At 41.8% G+C, this 24,412-nt stretch overlaps 1 protein-coding gene across 3 annotated transcripts in view; it reads left to right on the forward strand.

The window, feature by feature from the left end:
* The window catches only part of Egfl6 (EGF like domain multiple 6), a 56,205-nt gene extending 32,108 nt beyond the window's left edge, over positions 1-24,097 (forward strand). Inside the window, exons 6-12 of one of the 3 annotated variants that reach the window (XM_040744046.1) lie at positions 2,714-2,848; positions 5,520-5,642; positions 9,377-9,697; positions 11,560-11,640; positions 16,781-16,885; positions 20,995-21,260; positions 23,332-24,097. In XM_040744046.1, the coding sequence (XP_040599980.1) occupies positions 2,714-2,848; positions 5,520-5,642; positions 9,377-9,697; positions 11,560-11,640; positions 16,781-16,885; positions 20,995-21,260; positions 23,332-23,442 (1,142 nt within the window). In that variant the 3' untranslated portion in view covers positions 23,443-24,097. The remainder of the gene's footprint in view (positions 1-2,713; positions 2,849-5,519; positions 5,643-9,376; positions 9,698-11,559; positions 11,641-16,780; positions 16,886-20,994; positions 21,261-23,331) is intronic. The other 2 variants (XM_040744047.1, XM_040744048.1) reach the window with 2 other exon arrangements.
* The last annotated feature ends 315 nt before the right edge of the window (positions 24,098-24,412 follow it).

Below are 24,412 nucleotides of genomic sequence, written 5' to 3' on the forward strand. Positions count from 1 at the left end.
TGATCTCTGTCTATTTATGAAATATCCTCAGTCATTTGTGCTCGCTATATACTTAGGGATATAAGAAAAAGCAGTCTTCTAGTAGTCTATTCTGCCTAATGGATAAGGCATAAAGATTCTTTTTATTTACTGTATTGACACTGCATACTTGACTCCAATTACTTTGAGACTGACATGCCACCACTTAATTCAGTGAGTCAGATCTTATGAGCCATTGGGATTTGTTTCAAATTCTAGCTATCATTTTCCTGGAAAACATGTTTTTACTTTTTTATCTTCAGTATTAATTTAGTGAAAATAGTGTATGCCTCCTACAATGTTTAGTGCACTGTTTTAAACACTTTTCGCATTCTCTTTAAAACCTGCTCTAGGGGGGTGGGGCTGTAGCTCAGTTGATTGAGTGCTTGCCTAACATGCACAAAGCCTTGGGTCCAATCTGCAGTACTATATTACCCAGCTGTGGCATAGCACACCTGTAGCCACGGACTCGACAGATGATGGCAGGAAGATCAGAGGTCATCTTCAGCAAGTTCAAGGCTAGTCTGTATTACATAAGACTGTATCAAAATAAACCTGGCTTTAAATTATGCAAACTACCCAGTACATGGTAGGCAGCATCAGGCAAGCTTCTGCGAGTTCAAGGTCAGCCTGGTCTACATAGTGAGTTCCGAGCCATCGAGCAATACATGAGATCCTATCTCAAAGAAATAAAACTATAGTTTCATTGTTATCTCTGACTAGACAAAATGGGCAGATTACATCACTATTAATTAAGGAACACATAAACCATTCATTTATATCCATTAATTTAATAATATCTGTGACCTAAAGCTTTAATTTCCATGCTCCCTTGGTTTAATGCACATCTTAGTTTGTGAGTCCACAGAAGCTGACCAAATGGTTGGTTCAGTGGGTGATCCCAGAAATCACTGGTTGAGGACTTAGAAAGAAAGCAAACCCTTGACAGGAAGGGACTTAAGGGAAGAAGGGTTTATTTTGACTTCTAAGTTGAAACGATGTGGAATATCACAGTGGGGAAGGCATGGGAGCAGGAGTGTGAGGCGAGGCAGCTGGTCATATTGCATCTACAAGCAGGAAGCGGAGAACTAACAGGAAGTGAGATTTGGCTATCAGAATTCAAGGCCCACCCACAGTCATTCCACTCCCCCCCATAAGGCTCATCCTCCTAGAAGTCCCACATATTTCAAAACATCACCAAGGACCAAGTGTTCAAACGAATGAACCTATGAAGACATTTCACATTCCACAACTCTGAGGAAAGCTGCCTTGGTTTTCCCTCTCAGGCAAGGTTTTGGGGTATCTCTCCATCAAACCCTGCTCCTCACTCATGGGAGGCTGCTCCAGGGTGAGACTCCCTAGTCCTCCCAGTCAGGCCCAGGAGCAATTCTAGCATGCAGCCTGTAGCAGCTTTGAGGGTTGAGTGGCAGGGCACCATAGGTAGCTGAAACACCATTTCATCCATTTTTGCATCTTGGTTACCATTGCGAATTTGAATTATATTCAATCACCTGATTGTATATATTCCAAACAACCACATTGCACCAACTACACATAACATTTATATGTTGAGTGAACACATAGTCTCAATAAGGGAGAGCCAATGAGACAATAATTTTGAGAAAAGTTCATCTTCTTTTATTTAAATAAGCAAATATAAATATGATGTAATACCTCTTCAGTGTAATAGAAATACTCTTTCAGTCAGGATGCTCCATGTTTATTTATTCTAAATGTATATGCTTTGATGGATTTTGTGTATAAAGGAAGCTCAGCCATACAGGCCAGGTAAACACTTTTTCAAAAAATGCATGTATTTTACACTCTTCTTTTTTGTTTTTGTTTGTATGTGTGTTTGTTTGTTTTTCAAGACAGGGCGTCTCTGTGTAGCCCTGGCTGTCCTGGAATTCTCTCTGTAGACCAGGCTGGCCTTGAACTCACAGAGATCTGCCTGCCTCTGCCTCCCAAGTGCTGGGATCAAAAGTGTGTTCTACAACACACACACAGCCCCAGCTTCTGTCTTCTGAGAGTGATCAAAGATTTAATTAGGATCACAGAGCTTAGTGTCATTTAGTATACGATTTACCTGATATGATTAAAGGTTTTTGTTTGTTTGTTTCTAAGGCAAGGTTTCTCTGTAGCTTTGGAGGCTGTGCTGGAACTCACTCTAGACCAGGCTAACTTCAAGTTCACAGAGATCTGCCTGCCTTTGCTTCCTGAGTGCTGGGATTAAAGGCATGCACTACCACAGCCCAGCTATATGACTAAGTCTTGATCAAACTAAATTCAAGACTTTTGCCTACCTCCTTAATTGGTTGGGTGCCATTTTAATTGAAAGAGAGAGCTGATGCTCAGGAAAATTATCACTGAACAGTAACTGCTCAATTCAGTACTTGTTATTTTAAGAATGAATGCCACAGAATAGTTCAGCTGATGAAGTACTTGCCCCTCAAGAAAGGATAGGCACAGTGATATGAACCTGTAAACTAAAGAGCTTGCTGTTCATGTGCCTGGTAAAGATCTAGAATACTTCCTGAAGATGTGACATAGGCATTGGATAATGAGTTTTCTAGACAAGGAGACTACATGTGCTTGAGCATATCATGCTGGCGGTTAAGGTGAGTGCCTGTGCATGTGTGTGTGTGTTGGAGTAGTCTTCCTGCAATCACTGACAGCTTCAACTCCTATACTTTAGATATCGATGAATGTGCTTCTAGAAAAGCAGTCTGCCCTTATAATCGAAGATGTGTGAACACGTTTGGAAGCTACTACTGCAAATGTCACATTGGTTTTGAATTGAAATATGTCAGTCGCCGGTATGACTGTGTAGGTAAGATACAGTGCCTCCCCCTTGCCTGCAAGCATTTTCCCTTGCCTCCAAGTATTTTTATGTCCATTCAATCTACTATACTGGCCAACTGGCCAACACAAAAAAAAACCTTGTTATTAAGTTTTTGGCATTTAGGTAACTCTAGCGAGCTTAATTATAAAGCTAGAGAATTAAATAATTGAATATACCTATTATGGAGGCAAATATCTTGAGATCATGTCTATGAGGTTTTAATTTTGTAAGCTTTCATTTAGCTTATATGTTCGGTTCTATCTCTAATTATACACCTAGGAATGGGAGCAATAAAGAAATATTTATATTTGCTACAAGATTAAGATCTCAGTGGTCTGCTCCTAATATCTTCCTTTGGAATGACTTTAAAAAATGTATGAAGGTGACTGGAGAAATGTCTCAGTAGTTACAAGTACTTGGTCTACAATCGCAAGGACCTGAGTATGGGTCCCAGCACCCTGTGTAACAAGCCAACCCTCCCAGAAAACACCTGAATCACAGCTCTAGGGAACAGGGAAAGGAGGATCACTGGAGTCTGCTGGCTTCTGGCTTACCTACAAAAATAGAGCCATAAGGAGAGACTCTGCCTCAAAAAGAAAAGCAGATAATCATAGAAGAGGACACTCAGTGCCCTCTTCTGGCTTCTGCTGTAGACAGAGGCACACACATCGGCACACAAATGCACACACAAACACACATCTGTAAACACATGCACACATCTGCACACACATGCACACACAAACACACACATACATACATCTGCACAGACATGCAAACAGAAACACACACATCTGCACAGACATGCACACACAAACACACATACATACATCTGCACACACAAACACACATCTGCACAGACATGCACACACAAACACACATACATCTGCACACATATGCACACACAAACACGCATATATACACACACATCAATTTTTTTCAAGGAAAATTATGTGAAAGAGCACATGTTCTTTCCTTTCTTCTTTTAACCCTTTCGTAGGTCAAGGGACAAATAAAAATCACTCTCTGATAATACTGTTATTAGTCAGCTGTTAGACTCATCTGCATGAAGTAAAACATTTTTGTCTCTTAGTGAAGAGATCCCAATCCTCAAAGAGCTTGTGAGGCCAGATATGCCTACCCATCACCTGTAGCCAGCTTTTTCATCGGACACCAGCTCCAAAATAACATCCCAGAAACTTATGATTAATTGTGAAAGTTTGGCCTTTAGGCTTGTCTCAACTAGCTCTTATCATTTAAATTAACCATTTATATTAATCTACATTCTGCTATGTGTCATTACTTCTCTTCCAACCTGTAACTCCTGTCTCCTCTCCGTGTCTGGATGGCGACTCCACCTTTCTTCCTCCTAGAGCTCTCTGCCTGGAAGTCCCACCTATCCCTCCTGCCTAGCTATTGGCCTTGCAGCCTTTTATTACACCAGTCACAGCAATACATCTTCACACTGCACAAATATCCCACAACAATTGCTCTTAATACATCGTCCTACAGTGAAAAGAAGTCTGGGTTGCCTCTAGCTCCTTATTCACATAACGTGGATGACAAAGGACTGCACATGACAGGGAAAGCTAACCATTGGAGAAAATGTGGTTCTTTCAATCCTGTGCTTAGGGCTTCTTGGGACACGTCTTGTATCATCATGTTGGAGCAACATCCCATTACTGGTTTTTGAACCACCTTGGGAGGCCTCCACGGTTATTCCCTCAAATCCTCTTCGATACAAAGACAGGCACATAAAATTCCTGTTTGTCATGAGCTTGGACCCCAACTTGTACTGTCGACCCAGCCAGATGTGCAAGCCAATGACAATGGTGCAGTGTTCCCCGGGTCCCTGCCACTGCAAGGACTTCCCACACACAACAAGCTGGGAATCCACGTAGCTTCACAAGGAAGCAAATCTCTGATGTGCTAAAAGTGTTTAAGATTAGCATCAGACCTCCTCTTGTGGCTTAGTCCAAACACAATACACTGTTTTGTTTGCTTCCATCTACAAAGGCATAGACAGGACATGGGGTGGAGAGTAGAGCACTTGAAGTTCCCACCTGGATGGAATCTGGCCAATTTTCCACCTCTAACTCCAACAGACGAGCTCAAACCAGCCTGACCCTTTCCCCTGGCAGGTTCTGAACAAAATGCCCATGCCCATGAATTCAGATGATGTCAGAGGTTCCTGGCTGATCCTGTCCTTTGTTTATGAAGCATTTCAAGTTTATCCGAAATTAGAATTCATTTTCTGATACTGTTACTTAGTTTCAGATTACATAGATAAAAAGCAAACCCATCCAAAATTTAGCATTTACTTTCTGATACTGTCACTTAGTTCCAGATTACATAGATGAAAATGTTAAAGAGAAACTCCAACCATCTTAGCAGATTTCAATAGCATTAATAATAAGCAGGCCATGAAGTTGTTCTGGGGAGGTGAGTTGCAGGTACCCTCCCTACATACCAGACAGGCGCCAGGCAAAGCCAGGGCTCTCGGCCAAAGGGCCTCTGGTTTTGAACACCTCTCCACTCTCAGGCAGCACTTAGTTTGCTGAGGTGTTGAGTGCTTGGCCTTGAAGTTGCTCAAGTGAAAAGGCTACTCTTTCAGCAAGCCCTTTTATCATAAAGTTGTTCACTGGAATGTTCCCCTTTTCAGATATAAATGAGTGTGCTCTGAATACCCATATGTGCAGCCTCCATGCCAATTGCCTCAATACTCCAGGATCCTTCAAGTGCAAATGCAAGCAGGGATATAGGGGCAATGGACTTCAGTGTTCTGGTAAGTAGCATTTGGTCAGAACAGTTTTTCTGTCTTCCCCGAGGAAAAAAAGCATTCTTTCCAGATCTCTCTCTCTCTCGTGTCTGTCTTTGTCTCTGTCTCTCTGCCTCTTTCTCTCTGTGTGTGTGGGGAGGGTGCAACCAATGAATTCTTTAATGATGGTGAATTTAAACTGTAAGTGTATAAGCCAGACATCCAGCTAGAAAATGTCACAGCTTTAATCTGGAATAACAAGAAAAGTGATTTCCCATGAGTACTATGTGTAAAGAGACATTTTAGAAGATTTCTTCCTTAGGGAGGGACCCAAGCTGACTGAGGCTCCACCATCTTATGGTACTAGGGTATCAATCCAAGCCCTTAGAATATTCCACACCCTGGAAAGAAGCATGGACAATTAGATACCTACTGCTTCTTATTACTTCTGCTTGAAAGTGGCAGACTTCAAGGGCCAAAATAATGATGATGGTAGTGGTAGTAATGATGATGGTTGGTAGAGGTGGTGATGAACACTATGAACCCCAGGGAGTACCTGGAATACCTTCCAGGGAAAGCTATGTATGCTCACCGTGCAGGCCATCCTCTGACAAACAGAGTTCTATAGTGTTTAAAGTCAACTAGTATCAAGGATATTCGATGCTATATGGAAAACAATATATTTATTTACCAGGGAGAGAGAGAGAGTTGCACAAACCAGGAGTTAGAAGCGTGGCTGGCTTCCACGAGAAAAAGGGAGGCTCCTTTTCTTTTCACTTCCTTTTATATCTACCTGTGTCAGTTTACATGTCCCCGCCCTCATGGGCGGATAGCTTTGTGGGGTTCACTCCTACAAACTAGTCAGCACAGTGACTCATGCCTGTAGTCCCAAACACTTCAGAGGTGGAAGCAGAAAGATAAGGATTTCATGGTCATTCTTGTCTGCATAGTGAGTTTGGCCTGCGCTTCCTGAGATCAAGAAGAATAGTAGTAATGATGATAAAATAATAATTAATAATAACTACTAGATGAAGAGGAATATTAAGCTACACAAAGTATACAAGGAAGGGATGTCATATAATAGTTTATTAGGGAGAAGTCACTTACATGAGAAGCCACGAACCTGAGGTCAGCGCTCTGCTGGTCTCCAAACCTTGATCGGAACCCCAAGAGAGAGTGTATCCTCTTCCTCCTAGCTCTTTATGTCCTGCCTTCTCCCATGTACCTGCTACTGGTACGTAAGATCTTTCCCTACAACTAGATTTATCCTTTTTGTAATCCTGGCCCATTGTGTGACTAGACTTGCTTTTGTTTTGTTGTGTTGTGTTATATTGTGTTTTTGTTTGTTTGGTTGGTTGGTTTTGATTTTCATTATTATTACTTTATTATTGTTAGTGTGTGTGTGTGTGTGTGTGTGTGTGTGTGTGTGTGTATGGTGTTTGTGGGCATGCATACCACAGCATACATGTATACATGTGGAGGTCAGTGCTCTCCATCCACCTTTTTGTGGAACCTGGAGATGAAACCAGGCTTGTGCATAAAGTGCCTCTAATGAGCTGAGCCATCTCACTGGCCCTGTTGGTTTGTTTATTTGTTTTGAAATAAGGTTTTGCTATGTAATCTTGGTTGCCTCATACTCACTATGTAGTCAAGACTAGCCTTGAACTGACTACTATCCTGCCTTAGCTTCCTGAATCCTGGGACTATTGGCATGTCCTGCCACAACTGCTATAGACTTCTTTACTGCCCTGTCTCAAGTATCTCCAATGCGGTTTGGCACAAGTCTCACAAGTATAGCTGTAAATCATATGCTGACCTGCCTCATATCCTGTGACCCCACCCAGCCAAGTCTGCTGATGACACAAAGAATATCTTCTAGGTTGTACAAGACTAAACACTATGTGTCATGACAGACATTCAACAGCACACATATAAAAAGTTCATGGTATCCAAGTGGGCTGCGGGTGGGTCCATTCCATGAAAAACTATCAAAAGAATCTATGAACGGTGATGGCACATGCCTGTAATCCCAGTTCTCGGGAGGCAAAAGCAGATCTCTGTGAGTTCAAGGCCAACCTGGTCTACAAAGTGAGTTCCAGGATGGCCAGAACTGTTATACAGAGAAACCCTGTCTCAAGAAACCAAAAAGAAGAGGACGGGGGGAGAGGAGGAGGAGGAGGAAACAAAGAAAATGAGACAAGGGAAGGGAAGGGAAGGATAGGAAAGGGAAGGATAGGAAAGGGAAGGATAGGAAAGGGAAGGGAAGGGAAGGGAAGGGAAGGGAAGGGAAGGGAAGGGAAGGGAAGGGAAGGGAAGGGAAGGGAAGGACAGGAAAGGGAAGGGAAGGGAAGGGAAGGGAAGGGAAGGGAAGGGAAGGGAAGGGAAGGGAAGGGAAGGGAAGGGAAGGGAAGGGAAGGGAAGGGAAGGGAAGGGAAGGGAAGGGAAGGAAAGTATCATGAAACATGAAACAAAAGTAGCTCCTCCAAAGAAGACTGAGACCAATGAGTAGAAATTACAATCTCTTGCAAAGCTGACTAGGTAATTTTTAAGAGCAGATCAGGGACCCTCACAGAGTTGCAATGGCACAGGCATGGATCAGTGTCCAGAGGGCATTTGAGATGCCAAGGTCTCTGTGTCCCAGAAGTCATTCTCCAGTTGACTGGAAGGCCTCTTTTGAATTAACTCTAAAGAGAAGGGAAAAGAGTGTGTCTCTACACCCATTCTGTAGTCTAAATCATATAACAGAGTAGATCAAAAAGAATTAAAGAAAGAACCAAAAAAACTTAAAGAAAGAAAAATATAAAAGATAAACATAAAAAATTTAAAAATCCCATGTCTTACCAGGGAAAACATAGCCTTCTGTTGATGAGCCTCAACAAAGGCCTGCTATGTCTGACCTCCTTCCTTTCATATGGTATTTAAATCTGAACAAAGGGGGCGATTTCAATACTCTCTCTCTTTTCATGTGATACTTAAAATTTTAAAGACAGGCAATTCTGATACTTACCCCTTCTTTTATCTATCACTGTTTTTCACTTGCAAAGTTAGTATGTTTCCAGGGACATAGGAAATACAGCTAGAAGTGGCCCATCAATGATGACTCTCAAACCTGATAATTTATGAATTTATTTTCTTCATTCTTTGACAATTTCATATGCATGTCTAATGTATTTTGGTCATTTTGACACCCCCTCCCATTAGCCTCTTGTCCCACTCCTGCTGAACCCCTTTATCCAAATTCTCCCACCTAGTTTCATGTCTTTGTTGTTTTTTTTCTTAAGGTGAGTGGTGAGTTTAATTAATTAGAATTGCTTGCATGAGGATGACATGGAGGTAGTTATTTACTGAAGCAGGAGCGGTTTACCAGTATCTACACTATTGAAGAAAATGACATCCCCCATTAAACATCAAATGCCAACAGTTCCTTAGAGAAGATGGGTCCTCATAAGTCTCTCCTCCATTCATGATGGAATGTTGATAGGCTCCATCTTGTGCAGGTTACCATAGCTACTGTGAGTTCCTGAGTGCAATAGCGTGTCATGTCCAGAGGACAGTGTTTCATAGCACAACTGCATGTCCTCTGGTACTCTCATTTTTCTATCCCCTCTTCCATGATGTTTGGAGGTGGGTGTTATGAAGTTCTTATTTGGGGCTGATTCTGGAAGCATTTGCTTCCTGCATTTTGACACCTCCAAAGTGGTCCATTGTTCAAGAATGATCTCAACTAAACGTGAATTCTCCTGTCTTGTTTTTTTGTTTAGTTATCCCTGAAAATTCTGTGAAGGAATTACTCAGAGTGCCCGGGACCATCAAAGATCGAATCAAGAAGCTACTGGCTCACAAGCACAATATGAAGAAAAAGGTGAAGCTGAAAAATGTCACCTCAAGACCCACCAGTGCACATACCCCTAAGGTTAACTTGCCTTTCAGCTCTGAAGAGAGCGTTTCCAGGGGCGGAAGCTCTGATAGAGAACAAAAAAAGAAGGAAGAGAGGAAGAGAGAGGGGCTTGAGGAAGAGAAAAGAGACAAAGTCCTACAGAATGAGGTAGAACAGGAGCGAAGCCTTCGAGGAGATGTGTTTTGTAAGTATTGCTTTTGTTATTTTTGCATTTTACAAAAACAAACATGATTTCTCATGACAAATCAATGAAGAAGAGTAGACTATTTCTGCCTTAAGAAAGATGGCTTAGCTCCCTTTCTATATACTGATTTTGAAACATACAAACTTCTTATTTAAAAACATTTTTATTACAATCACTTTATTAAATAACAAATGAAAACATCACACAGCAACTTTGAGGAGTCCACTCAAACATTTGTGCAATCCCAAACTCTATACACCTCAGTGAGCTTCTATACACTTATCATGACCATTCTGAAGCTGTAGAGCTTCGCTCGGGGTTTCACTATCAGTTCCATTTTTATGCACCTATGCACCTCAAAAAAAGAAAAAGCATAACATGGTTGAAACTTGGAGAAAATAACTTTATATCCTCTTTCATGACTCATGTATCATTTCCTTGTATTCCATCCTTTCTCATCACCTGTCCTTTTACCTGTATTCTGTCCTTTCTCGTCACCTACTATTACCCTCTCTTGATCTTCTTCCTAAATGCTATACTATACCCATACTCACAACTGATGACATCTATACATATATACATTAGGGGCTACAATTAGCATATGAATGAGAACATGTGGTGAAATGTTTTTAAACTACAAAAAGGAAAATAGTTTGGCCCTCAAGTCCCCAGAAGCAAAGGCCTATGTAAGGTTTAAAGAATCTTTTCCACGGGTGCTAAATGGGGTCTTCTTGCTCTGGAAAACAGGAGGCTAAGCCCTGTCCTGTCCCCTTACTTGGGTACTTCTTGTTTGGCACAGGCCCTCCCTGCCAACACATAGCAATCATGATTATATGGCTGCCAGACTTTCCATGCAGGACACCCCCCAAATCAGAGACCTTCATCACCAGATCTCCCAGGCACTCCTTTTTTACTATTTTTATAAGGTTTTTTTTTCTTTGAGACAGGGTCTCTCTATGCAGTCTTGTCTGTCCTGGAATTCACTATGTAGACTAGGTGGACCTTGAACTCAGATATCTACCTACCTTGGTTTCTAAGTACTAGGATTAAAGATGTATGCCACCACACTCAGCATTTAAAAAGTTTTTATGATGCCCACAGTGGTGGTGCACACCTTTAATCCCAGCACTCAGGAGGCAGAGGTAAGATGGATCTCTGTGAGTCTGAGGACATCCTGATATACAAAGTGAATTCCAGGACAGCCAGGGCTACACACACACACACACACACACACACACACACACACACACACACACACACACACAAATAACTAGTCTAAAAAGAGATTTTATTAGCCTATCTGAATTATGCAAATGAAATGTCATACATGTGTAGGATATTTTTTATCATACTATGCTCTCTTGTCCCATTCTCACTCCTGCTGGTCCCCATCCTCTTCCCAACTAGTCTCCTTCCAACTCTTTTTTGTAATCGGTTGTACATTCGAATTCCTTCTCAGGGGAGATATAAAAATCCCCTCTCTCTCTACCATCCTTAGGAGGCCCCAACAATAGCACAAAATATGATTATACCAGCGCCTAACTTGGCTAACCAATGAGTCTATTGGGCTTACAGAGTAAGTGTTTGCTTGATGGGCTACTCACAGGAGTGTTAGTGACCCCAAAGCAGCCACACCACCATTCAGTCTCACCTCTGCATGGATGACAACTTCCCCACAGTGTGCAGGTGGAGTCCCCCTTCAGTTACTCATCCGCAACAATGGGTGGTAGGGAGTAGTAATCTAACATGTTCTGTCATTAGACTCCATGACAAAGCCTTCTAGGTTTCAACACTAAATTAATTCCTTTGGTGCATGGGTTTGGGGTTGGGTTATTTCTTAACTGATCACGGTTCTTTATCAGCTCCTAAGGTAAATGAAGCAGAGGATTTGGATCTGGTCTACGTCCTAAGAAAAGAGTTAAATTCCAAACTGGAACACAGAGGTAACGTTTAAAAAAATAAGAAAAACAAAATACAGCTCTTGTCTCAAAGAGAATAAATGATGAGTGGTCATAGCCTAGGATTAAAGATTTCAGGTACCTCAAACATCATCTTCCAATGTAGTAGTAGTTTCCTAGACTTTTATGGTGAGGAACAAAGAAAGTCATAAATCAAATCATTTTTCAAATGCATTGATGAGAGCACCAGATCAATAGGTTCCAGCCAAGTGGGGGAACCTCTGCTACAGGCTCCAGATGCTATCTGATGACATTTTTAGCTTGGGGTTGGTAGAAGCTAGGAGTCTGCTAAGGTAATACATCTGGGGAGGATTTACCTGATAGTCACGAGAATGTCTGGTCAGACATTGAGGTAGGTAACCAATTAAAGGGGACAAAAAGCTCAAACTAATTTGATTCTAGATCTTCAGCATTCTGACCTCTCTGCAGTTACTCAAGTAGCCTTTGTAGAATGTTCTGTATAGGTTTGGCTCCTTTCCGGGAACTTTTGTTCATAGTAACCAATGCTTTCTTTCTAAGTGTTTATAATTTAAAACAGTTAACAGACTCATGGAAAGGAGCTGATATAAGATCACCCTTCAGGAAGGCCTCTGTTAGATGAGGCCTTGATGTGGGACAAAGACCTTTCAACTCAGGAGAGAAATAGCATCATGACTATAGGAAGCCCTAACAGGACCTTGAAGGGAGAAAGAGAGCCTTCCCTTTAAAGCCAGAGAACAAAGGGGTTAACTCTTATAGGTTTGGAAGGTTGGGGAGTCAAGTTTCACACCATGTGATCTAGATCGAGGTGGCCTACATGCCAACATGGAGACAGGCACTAGATAGTACTATAAACTTGCCTTGTAACTACGAGGGGGAGGGACTTCACGAACACAGCACAGCATACTTTCTTATCAGCCCCTGGGAGCGAGAGAAAAGCAGCTGGAGAGTCTGTGCTTGCTCACTCTCTCCTGCATCATCTTTCATTTCTTGAAATTACTTCTTTGATCGCAAGCAACCAAGAGAAAACTCACTACAATGCGGGGCACAGAACCACTGTGTGTTACCTTTCCTGAGGAGACATGAGCAAATAAATATTTATTCACTCTAGATGTGGCACTAATAACAAACCAAAGTAACCATTCTACCCAAGTCTAAGTTGGTGAAGCAATGAACTTTTCAGGCTTACTTTAAAGAAGTGTGAGTAAATGAAAAATAGCTGTATCACTGAGAAGTCCCACTTCGTCATAAGTGAGGATGACGCCAAAAAAGCTGCATCACGGAGTCCTGCCTTTTTTCAGATCCTGTCTGTTCTAGTGCCTCCCAAGACTATTGCACAGGGCAGGGTGTAATCAAGAGAGAGGAGATGGCTGGAATCCTAGGCAAGAGTCCTGTGACCCTCTCCCACTACGAGGGTGTTACTGACTCTGTTACCACTACTATAGACCTGCCCATCACTGTATTGTTCAGTTTATTTTGCTGCCATGACTACAGGGCCAAGTACTCTGTGGTTAGCTCAGCATCCTCTTCTCCATGATAAAAGATGGTTGTATCAGGCCAGGAGGAAATCCCTTTACCCCTAACTACCAGTGTTTAAATAGAAGGTCATTTAAAAATATTTTTATTGAGATGGGCATTGGTGGCGCATGCCTTTAATTCCAGCACTCAGGAGGCAGAGACAGGCAGATCTCTGTGAGTTCGAGGCCAGCCTGGTCTACAGACCGAGTTCCAGGAGAGTCTCCAAAACAATACAGAGAAACCTTGTCTTGAAAAACAAAAAAAAAAAAAAAACGAAAATGTTTTTATTGGAGCTGGAGAGATGGCACAGAGGTTAAAGGCACTGAACTAGTCTTCCAGAGGTCCTGAGTTCAATTCCCAGCAATCACATGGTGGCTCACAACCATCTATCATGAGATCTGGTGCCCTCTTCTGGTGTGCAGGCAAATATGCAAACAGAATACTGTATGCATGATAAAAAACAAGTAAATACATTTTAAAAATTGTTTTTCAAAAAATGTTTTATTATCATACAGTAATTATACATAATGAGTTTCATTATGACATTTTATACATGCTTATAATGTACTTTGACCATGTTTGTCCCTATTACCCTCTCTTGTGCCCCTCCTACTCTCACTGATTCTCTTCCTCTTCCCAACTAGTTCCCATTCTGCTTGGTAGATTTAGATCATGGGCCTGCCCCTTTAAGAAGCTGATCACATTAAGATACCAGTCAGGCACTGTAAGAGATCTCACAGCCACACACCCCTGCAGCTACCCCTCTGGGTCAGAGGTCGGATGCTGTATTGTGGCCTAACAGTCAATAAAGTATAGTCTTACCCAAGACCTGACTCTTCCATGTTCTTTATCACATAGGCTATGTTGAATTAAACTTCATGAAACTTCCCACAAGTTTAAAAAAATAGCCAAACTATACCCCCCCTCTCATTTTTGTTTTTGAGACGGTTTCTTTGTGTAGCTCTGTAGACCAGTCTGGCCTTGAATTCACAGAAACACAGAAATCCACCTGCCTCTACCTCCCAAGTGCTGGGATTACAAGTGTGTGCCACCACTGCCTGGCCACCAAGGGGGATTCTATAAAGGCTTCTCTTCTAGAAATCCCACCCACATGCTGCCATGGCAGCTGTGTCTCTTTTACTTTGGGGTATTTCTTTTCTTGTTGCTTTAGGGTTCTCTTTGTCTGTCTGTTTGTTTGTTTGTTTGTTTGTTTGTCCTTGTTTTTGGAGACAGAGTTTCTCTGTGTAACAGCCCTGGCAGTCCTGGAACTCGCTCTGCAGATCAGGCTGGCCTCAAACTCACAAAGATCCACCTGCTTCTGTCTCCCGAGTACTCGGACTAAAGACATGCACCACCACCGCCCTGGCTGGGCTATCTCTCTTAATAAAGCTCGTCTCCAGGTTCTCAAAGAGAGCCTCTTTCCCGTTAAGATCCCCATCATGCTGTCTCTAATATGATATACTGTCCGCCTTTAATGCTGTCCCACCTCAAAGCCAAACCTGACCTGAGCAAAATGGACAGTCATAGATCTCAGCCTGATTTAGGTTCTGGCTCAGTTTCATCATTTAGTAACTGTGGAGCCTGGATAAGTCACTTAGGAGCCTTAGATTTATTAAGGGTCCAATGACAAGGCTTTGTGAGGGAAAATGGCCAATTGAGATGAGTCAAGAAAAAGCAACTTATGGACCAGCAAGAGGACTAAGAAGGTAAAAGTACTGCCACCAAACTTGATGACTTGATTTTGATCCCCAGGACCCACATAGGGGAAGGACAGAGCTGACTTCCACAGATTGTCCTCTGACCTCCACATGCAGAGTTCAAATGTAATTTTAAAATGTTTAAGAAAAGGCTGGCCTAACATGGTAGCACACACCTTTAATGTCAGCATTCTGGAGACAGTGACACTTGAACTTATGTAAATGAGAAACCATTCTGATCTATGTAGTGAATTTCAGCCAGTTGGAGCTACACAGAGAAACTGTGGAGAGAAAGGGGGGCTGCCTTAGCTTTAAATCACAAGTGTCTTGGTCTTTGTCCTCTTTCCCAATGCTCTGTCGATGTTATCTTACATCACGAGTCAGCACACTTTTCTGTGGAAAGGGCCACAGAGCAAATATGTGAGACCTTGTGAGCCAGATGGCCTCTGTAGCTCATAGGTCCCTTTGTTCTTGTAGCTTAAAGAAACAAGATACTATCCAAGTAAATGGAAAGCTGCACTTCCATAAGACTTTATAAAAGTAGACAGTGGGCTAATGTGCTGGTTTACAGACCTCTGCTGTACATAAAAGTAGCCAGAGACACTGGTTTTGAACCAGTGTCCTAGCACTAGCTGACTCCACTCATATTCCTCTGATACATCTGAACCACACAGCCATACTGCCATAACAGGAAACAACAACAACTAAAACACATTTTAGAAACCTCTAGTAGGTCAGCCTATTTGATCCAATATGTCCCCGGCAAATTTCTAACTGGAATGTTGGAATCATGGAGGTACTGGGTAACGACACAAGGCCAATGCCATTGAAACAATGATTTATTATGTACAAGAGAAGGGGATACATTAAGCAAAAGTAGGAGCTAGTGGAAAACTAGACCAAGGTCTTTAAGATTTATGTAGAAGGAAAGTCAAGGCGGAGGAGGCAAGAGAGATCATTTAAGGTTGAATATTTCAGAGGCCTTAGGGCAGTGGTTCTCAGCCTGTGAGTCACAACCCTTTTGGGGGTCAAATGACCCTTTCACAGGGGTCACCTAAGACCATCAAAAACACAGATATTTACATTATGATTCATAACAGTAGTAAAATTATACGTATGAAGTAACAATGAAAATAATGTTATGGTTGGAGGTCACCCACAACATGTACTAAAGGATCACAACATGAGGAAGGTTGACAACCACTGCCTTAGGGGCACAGGGTCTGTCCATAGCTATCTGGTTCTGAGATGATGTAAGTCAAGGGAAATACCTGTTTGCTGTGTGTGTTGGTCAGTTTGCTCTCACTGTTATAAAATACCTGAGCCTTGTAGGAAGGGGTGTGAGTTAGATGTCTTATGGCTGAGCACTCCACAGACACTTGTTTCTTGCACTTTGACTCTGGAGTGAATCTTATGAATAACTGGTTATATTCCCTGCCTCGCTTCACTAATGAGGGTTATTGTGCTCTTAACCATGGAGCCATCCTTTTGGTTCCTTCAGTTTTCTTTTCTAAGATTACAACAGAATTTATTGAGAATGGCTGTACAGATGTAACTCAAAGGAAGGTATCTGGAGAGATGGCTCAGTAGTTAATTGCACTTGTTGCTCTTGCAGAGGCCCAGTTTCTGTTCTCACCCACAGCCTCCTGTAATATACATACAATTTACATAATGCCCTCTTCATACCTCTATGGGCACCAGGCACACACATAGTGAACAAATATAAACACAGACAAAACACTCATACACATAAAAGATAAAAGTCTAAAAACAGTGAATCTGGTTTAAACTAGCCCTACAAGCATGCCAGTTGGCACAATCTATATTCTGTGCACCTAAACCCATGACATTGCCTTCCAGAGCTCTAAAATAGCTACTTTTGTGACTCTCTTATTGATTCTGAATGTGTGTGTGTGGTTTTTTTTTTTTAGCAGACTTAAACATCACAGTTGACTGCAGCTTTGGTCATGGGGTCTGTGACTGGAAACAGGATAGAGAAGATGATTTTGACTGGAATTCTGCTGATCGAGACAATGGTATTTAAATTTCACTGCTACATGATCCAGGAGAGGTAGAGAAGGCTGCTGTTACTCGAGGGTTATTCCTGTCACTGCTTAGGTCATGGCTGTTTTATCATCTTTGGGAACCTTTGACCTCCTGAGGTGGATGAGTAACTGGTGTCACATTTATTTCCTCTTCATCCCTCTCTTATGACCCAGAAAATGTGTCCCAACATCCATCCATCTTTTATATTTACCCTCTTCCTTCTAAGAGAGAGAGAGGAAGATGGGACGGAAAGGTGGGGTAGGGTGTCTCTGAGATCTCCTTTTTTCCCAGTTTACCAGCCACAGTCTTCTGTAGTTTTCATTTTGTGTTTTGATAGGAAATATCTCTTTAAAGGTAATAGGACCTCTGTCTACACTGGAGTTATAGTAGAGTCACCTCTCAAAGGATCAAAACCATGATAAGTGTCAAGTTAATGGCCTAAACACCAAGACTCAGCTCTCCTCTCTGATGCCAAAAGAATTCTTTCTGACCACCTGGCCTTGAATTGTTCTCAGTATTAGCACTAAGCCATGAACTTCCTGCCTTTTGTAGTGTTTCTTCAGCACTATTGACAGGCCCTGGCTTCCCCTTGGATGGAGGATTTGGCTCGCAGACACAATTTGGAGCACATATGGAATCCTGCTCTCCTGAAAGCTGGCCATATAGCTGGAACAACTATTATACAGCTCTGGACTCCAGTTCCTCACCAGTAAAACTATATTTCTTTGGGGATGCACAGGCTCAGCATTGGGTTAAAAGATCCTTCCTTAGGACAAATTCCTTTCTGAGATATTTCCTTACAAGCCCAGACCTGCAGTCAGAAAGCTTTGATATCCTCTACCAAGAATTCCTGTTAGAACTTGCAATTGATGTTGTTCTTTATGTAAAAGTTTAAAAATTAGAAAGGCAAAGGCATGAGATGGGACTGGGACCAGCACAATGGGGCACGAGCCATTTAACCATAGTTTATTACAGCGGCAGGACAGCAGGGGGAGACAGACATGAGAGGGACAAAAAGGGGGAGAGACGAGAGAGAGTGGAGGGTAAGAGGGTGGAGAATGGGAGCGTGGAGACAGCGACCATGTGGAGTTGGTCACTTAAAAGGGGGAAGCTTGAGCATGTGTACTAGCATGTGCAATGAGTCATTAAGCAGCCCCTTAACGAGTGATGTATCCGTGATGTGGCACACCATTGTTCATGCCCCGCCTGTCGTCAAAGGGTGGGATCAGCATATTGCCTGAGTTCCAACAATTGGGGTAAAAAGAATATATCCCACACAGCAGTTGTTCTAGTGAGCCTATCACTAAAGATTCAAGGGCAGTGGACAACTTTAACAAGAGATAATACATCTTTAGAGAAACTTTCTTGATAACTAACACCGGTTTCATCTTTCTTCCATTATGGGAATGTAAATATTGGTGCTACCAGAGCTATAGCACATGGGGAGTCCCAGATTGACAGCTCACCTAGCCAGCATTGTCTTACACTGAATTTTCCATCAATGAGAAGTCTCCTATTTGCAACACCCAATTTGCAAATGGCCCCCCAGGTTCTTAGCATCTGAGGCAATCACATTATACCTTCTCCCTTCCAACATGTCCATCAGGTCGCAAAAATAGTCTTGTCTTCCGTATAGAGAAAAATATAGCCAATAAACATGGAATGAATTGATAGTATTGGTGGAATAAACCCTCAAGGAAAGCTGAAAGGCTCTGGCTGGAATTGAAGAGGTCACAGAAGAGAGAGTAGAGCTGCTAGAGTGACTGGATAAAATACAGGATGCCTTCATTTGAGCTAAATACACTTCTCAGTGTGCCTTAAACATATTGTTTATTTGAAATTCAAACTCCACTGGGCATTCTGGAGTTTAACTTGATCAATGCTCAGGCTCAACTCAGCTTCTCTTTTTTATTCAGTACTGGACTCCAGCCCAGGGAATAGTGCTGCCTCCATTCTTACTGGATTTTCCCACCTCAATTTAACTTAGATAATCCCACATAGATATTCCAGAGGTTAATCTGATCTAGACAATTTCTCCCAGGCGTGCCCAGAGGCTTGTCTCCTAGGTGACTCTAGATCCTGTTAAGTTGACCATCAATATTAGCTATCACAGGTATGATGGCTACAGATTCTGGTGAAGCTGTTGTAGAAATAATATACCATCCCAGTGAGAGATCACTCTTCACACATAGAAATTAATAAAGGAAGAGGCTCTTACCATGTTTCTGACTCTGGCTAATGCCCAAAGAGAAGCTGGCCTTGAATAGAATGTTTTGCTAATTTATATACACCTTAGGCTAGCATTCCACATATGCTGTCATCCTTAAATCTCTTTCAGGTCCCAACCTCAGGTTACACTTTAAGCAATTTAGGCAGAGACAGAGAGACAGGAGATTGCAAGTCTGGCCATTTAGGCAGATGAAAGATTTACACAGCAAAGATATTATATATTGCCAGAAACATTTTAAGTATACCAGCATTGTTCTTTTCCAAACAGTTGTTACTAAGGGTCATCTTGCCCATCTACCAGAATATGCTTTTGCTGGGGAAGAGGAACCAACAGTGTCTGGATCCAGTGAAGACTAAGGCAGCATCAGCCTGGGTCCTGCAAGTGTCTCCAGGATTGTACCAGGAGAATATTGCACGCCATCCCCAATGTCTTTCTCCCAGCTTCCTTAGGAATTCTTTCTTGTCTAATTTTTCAGGCCATGCTGTGTAAGAATTATTTTAGCTGAGTCTGGGGAAATGGTTCAGGGATTAAGAACAATGGTGTTCTCCCTGAGGACCTGGGTTCAATTACCAGCACCTACATGGCAGCTCATAACCATCTATAACTCTAGTTCCATGTAATACAATGCCCTCTTCTGACCCCTAAGGTCACTAGGCATGCTCAAGCACAAACATCGATGTAGACAAAACACCCATACACATAAAATAATAATAATAACAATTTTAAAGAGATGCTTAAATTCACCGGAGCCACAACTAAAAGAATAGAGATAGACAGAAAGCCTACTTCCCCAGGTTACAAGGTATTTAAAAGGCTTTCAAGCATAGAAGAAAATATATTCATCACCCTACATCAGAACTCAAGATCAGCTTTTGATGAGCTATTTTTCTCTAGATCCACCTGAGTAGCTGGCCATCATACCTGTAATGGCTAATATTGTCAACTCACAGGCTCTAACATCACCTAGGAGACCAGTACATCTGCAAGAGATTGTCTAGAGTAGATTAGACTCTGGAATGTCTATGTGGAATTTGCTAGCTTAAAATGAGATGACAAAATCCACTCAGAATGGAGGGCTGGGATTCAGGACTGGATAAAAAGGGGAAAGTAAGCTGAGCGTGAGTGTTCAACATTGTCTACTTCCCCACAGTGGGTACAATGTGACTAGCTGCCTTAAATTCCTGCAGCCACCACCTTCTCTACCACCTAGGGCCTTGAACTGCGAGCCAAAATAAGTCCTTCCTTAAATTGCTTTTTATTAGGGTGTTTTGTATCAGCAATATCACAAGTAACTAATACAATACATACTCTTGATTCAGTGGAAAATACATTCTAAAATTCAAATAATCAAGGTGGAAATGTTCTGGAACTCATTAGCTGCAAAGTACCTTCAGTGCTAAATGACCATTCCATTATATTCCCATTTGCTTAGGAATGTGGAAAATTCCTTAGCTTTCTGGCCCTTTGAGCTCTTCTCTGTTTAAGAAAAGATTTCAACTCTCTAATCCACAGGAATCATTTTTGCATAATGAGTCATTTTTGCATAATTATTCTATTCAACTGTAAGGGACTTCAGCATGTCCTATGGGAGATTGTTCATTTTTTCTTTTCCTTTTTTTAAATAATTCATTTATTTTATTTTATGTGCATTGGTGTTTTGACTGCAGATATGTCTGCATGAGGGCATCAGATCCCCTGGGAACAGGAGTTACAGAAAGTTGTGAGCTGCCATGTGGGGTGCTGGGAATTGAACCTGGAAGAGCAGCCAATGCTTTTAACTGCTGAATCATCCCACCCCCTTGTTCATTTTTCTAGCTTATTTATGTATTATAGTCAGACCCTCTCTCACAATCTTTTGTTCTCTTAAAGCTGTTGGTTATTACATGACAGTCCCAGCACTGGCAGGGCACAAAAAGGACATTGGCCGACTGGAACTTCTCCTCCCAAACTTGACACCCCAAAGCACCTTCTGTTTGCTCTTTGATTACCGGCTGGCTGGAGACAAAATAGGAAAACTTCGAGTGTTCGTGAAAAATAGCAACAATGCCTTGGCATGGGAAGAGACACAAAATGAGGATGAGAGATGGAAGACGGGAAAAATCCAGTTGTACCAAGGGATTGGTACTACCAAAAGTGTAAGTGGGGAAGGAATTCCACAGTTCCAGTGATTCAACAGACTATTTACTGGTGTGCATAGGTCTCAGGAGTACAAAGCCAGACAAGACTTGCCTAGTCAGTGTGACTAATGAGGGTAATCCTCCAGTTCTTCAGAAACGACCTATCGGTGTGTCTGCCCCTCTTACTAAGTTCCATGCAAACCAGGCTATGCATTCTTTAATATGCAAATAATATGGAACTTAGCTCAATAAGTGGCAGCCAGAATATAATTATTTTAAGGTTATTTTAACTGAACAGAAGCCAGGTAGCAGTTGGGGGAATTCCCACCCTCAGGTGGGGCAGAGGGGCAAGTGATCCTGTAGAAGATCTCACAGGACTGATGAGAACTGTTACATTTACAGTTGTGATTTATATACATTAAAACCAGCAAAGAGAAAATGGAATATAAGTACAGAGGCCAGGAAGGACCTTGTAGTTTTCCTCTACTGAGACCCCTGAGCAGATCTTAATTCTCCCAGTATCCACATATGACAAATGACAAACAAAAACTCACAAAGTATTGCACACCAGGGAGGCTCACCTAGGCATTGGTATCCAAAGGCACTCGTGTGTGTGTGTGTGTGTGTGTGCGTGTGTGTGTGTGTGTGTGTGTGTGTGTGTATGTGTGTACATGTCTGTATGTTAATATGAAAGCCATAATACAACCAACTCAGGTGTTGTTCCTCAGGCCCTGTCCACCTTGTTTCTTCTAAATAGTCTTTGAACTTGCCAAGTATGACAAACTAGCTGACCAACAAGCCTGCGGATCCACCTGCCTCTGTTTCCTGAACACTGGACTTACAAGTGCACATCACTACATAGGGCCTTTTTACATGAGTTTTGGGCATTGAACTCAGGTCCATATGCTTACAAGGCAAGCATTTTATCACCGAGCTGTCTCTCCAAGCTCTCAAAGTTATTACTATGGTTCAGTCTGTCCATATCATTGCTGGCATGGTTGACCTTAGCTATGTACTCTCCAGCATTTCCAGAACCTGCATTGATGTCATATAAACCCAAGACTCCCATCATAAACCACATTCTAAGCATAAACCGTTTGACTGGGCTAAAGGTTACAGGTAAACAAAACACTCTTAACCAAGTAGTTTTGAGTGCTTAGAGATGGACTCTCAGCAAGCAGCCAAGTCTCTCAAATGTTCAGGTTTGGAACAACTCAGACCTGCTGAGTTAATCTTTTACTGTAGAAGTAGGTTTAATAAAGGAAAAGGAAACATCTCTAAGAGGAAGTTGGTTAATGAATTTGATAAAGAACAAATAGGATAAAATGAACAAGAGGTTACTGAGTTTGGAGGACCTGATGAGAGCTGTTTCTTGAGAGAGGATAGTCAAAAATCACACAACAGAAGAACAAAGAGGGGGGTTGGGATGCAGCTCCATTGGTAGAATAGGTGCCTACTATGCACAAAACCCTGTGTTCAATCCCAAACACCGTACAAACCAGGCCTGGTGGGCATGCCAGTAATTCCAGTACTTAGAGATGGACACAGGAGGAATGGTAGGTTAAGGTCATCCTTGGCTACATAGTGAACAGATGTTCACACACACGCACACACACACACACACACACACACACACACACGCTAAAAGTAAACAAAAGATTTTTATTGTTTTCATTTCATGTCTTTAAATAGAAATTCCAAAAGTATCCTGCTCAGAATTATAGAACAGGACTTTTGTTTTCAAGACAGGGTTTCTCTGTGTAACAGATCTGGCAGTCCTGGAACTCACTCTGTAGACATGGCTGACCTTGAATTCACAGAGATCTGCCTGCCTCTGCCTCCTGAGTGCTGGAATTAAAGGCATGCCCAGGACTTTTAGGAATCCTCCAGAGTTTGCTGTGAGCCTGTCTTCACTGAACAGAGCCCTCACTGTGAGCTCTTGGCATATGGAAAACATATTGCTATGTAGTCAATATGAAAGGCAATTTCCATACAACAGTGGCACAAGTTTAGTCCTTGCTAACAGCTGCTCAATAGCCTGAAAACAACATTGTTTTTAAGTAACCTTCTATTCTTTCTCCATTGTTAGGTCATTTTTGAAGCAGAACGTGGCAAAGGCAAAACTGGAGAAATTGCAGTGGATGGTGTCTTACTGGTGTCGGGCTTGTGTCCAGATGGCTTTTTATCTGTAGAGGGCTGAATGTCACTCTCCTCCTTTATAGCTTCATATGTGGTTTTTTATTCATTTCTTTGGATTTTTATATCATATCATATGACTCTTCCATTTATAAATGCAAGCTGAAAATGTGTAATGTTCCAACAGAAATATTGTCATAAGATTCCTTTCTTGTGTCAAATGTACAAGACTTGTTAATATGTAGCACCACTGTGCCTTCTCATTTGTTACTGAATTTTCCACATTATGACACAAGTGTGGAAATACCAGCTCACTTCCCCCAACTAGTATGTCTGTTCTTTCTGTGTGAGCTGATGGATTCTTCCAAATAACATTTCTAGAAAATCAGCAACAGGAAATATAGTAAAGATAAATGGTTAGTTGTTGAGGCTGGAGAGATGACCTAGTGGTTAAGAGCATGGGCTGTTCTTCCAGAGGATCCTGGCTCAATTCCCAGCACCCACATGGCAGCTCACAACCATCTGCAACTCCAGTTCCAGAGACTCCAGTGTCCTCTTCTGGCCTCCATGAACACCTGCATGTGTGTGGTATGCATGCATATGCTCCACCCCATAGACATACACATAAAATAATAAAGTAAATACATTTTTAAAAAGTTTAATTGTTTAACTTTTAAGGTACTTCTTGGAAACAATGACATTAAAAATAGATCTTTGCCAAAGTGCCTCAGTCTGCTCTCTCATAGTCAAACTTGCATATTTAATTTTTTATAATCATATCCAGTTAACCACTTTATGTCACAGTAAGATAAAAGGATATGCTAGTGTGTGATTCTGGAAAATATAATTTTTGTTCTTTTTTTTTAAAAGATTTTATTTATTTATTATGAATACAACATCCTGCCTCTATGTATGTCTGCAAGCCAGAAGAGGGCACCAGATCTCATTACGGATGGTTGTGAGCCACCATGTGGTTGCTGGCAATTGAACTCAGGACCTCTGGAAGAGCAGTCAGTGCTCTTAACCTCTGAGAT

Source organism: Mesocricetus auratus, unplaced genomic scaffold (assembly GCF_017639785.1).
Source record: "Mesocricetus auratus isolate SY011 unplaced genomic scaffold, BCM_Maur_2.0 Super-Scaffold_100003, whole genome shotgun sequence".
NCBI classification, from domain to species: Eukaryota; Metazoa; Chordata; class Mammalia; order Rodentia; family Cricetidae; genus Mesocricetus; species Mesocricetus auratus.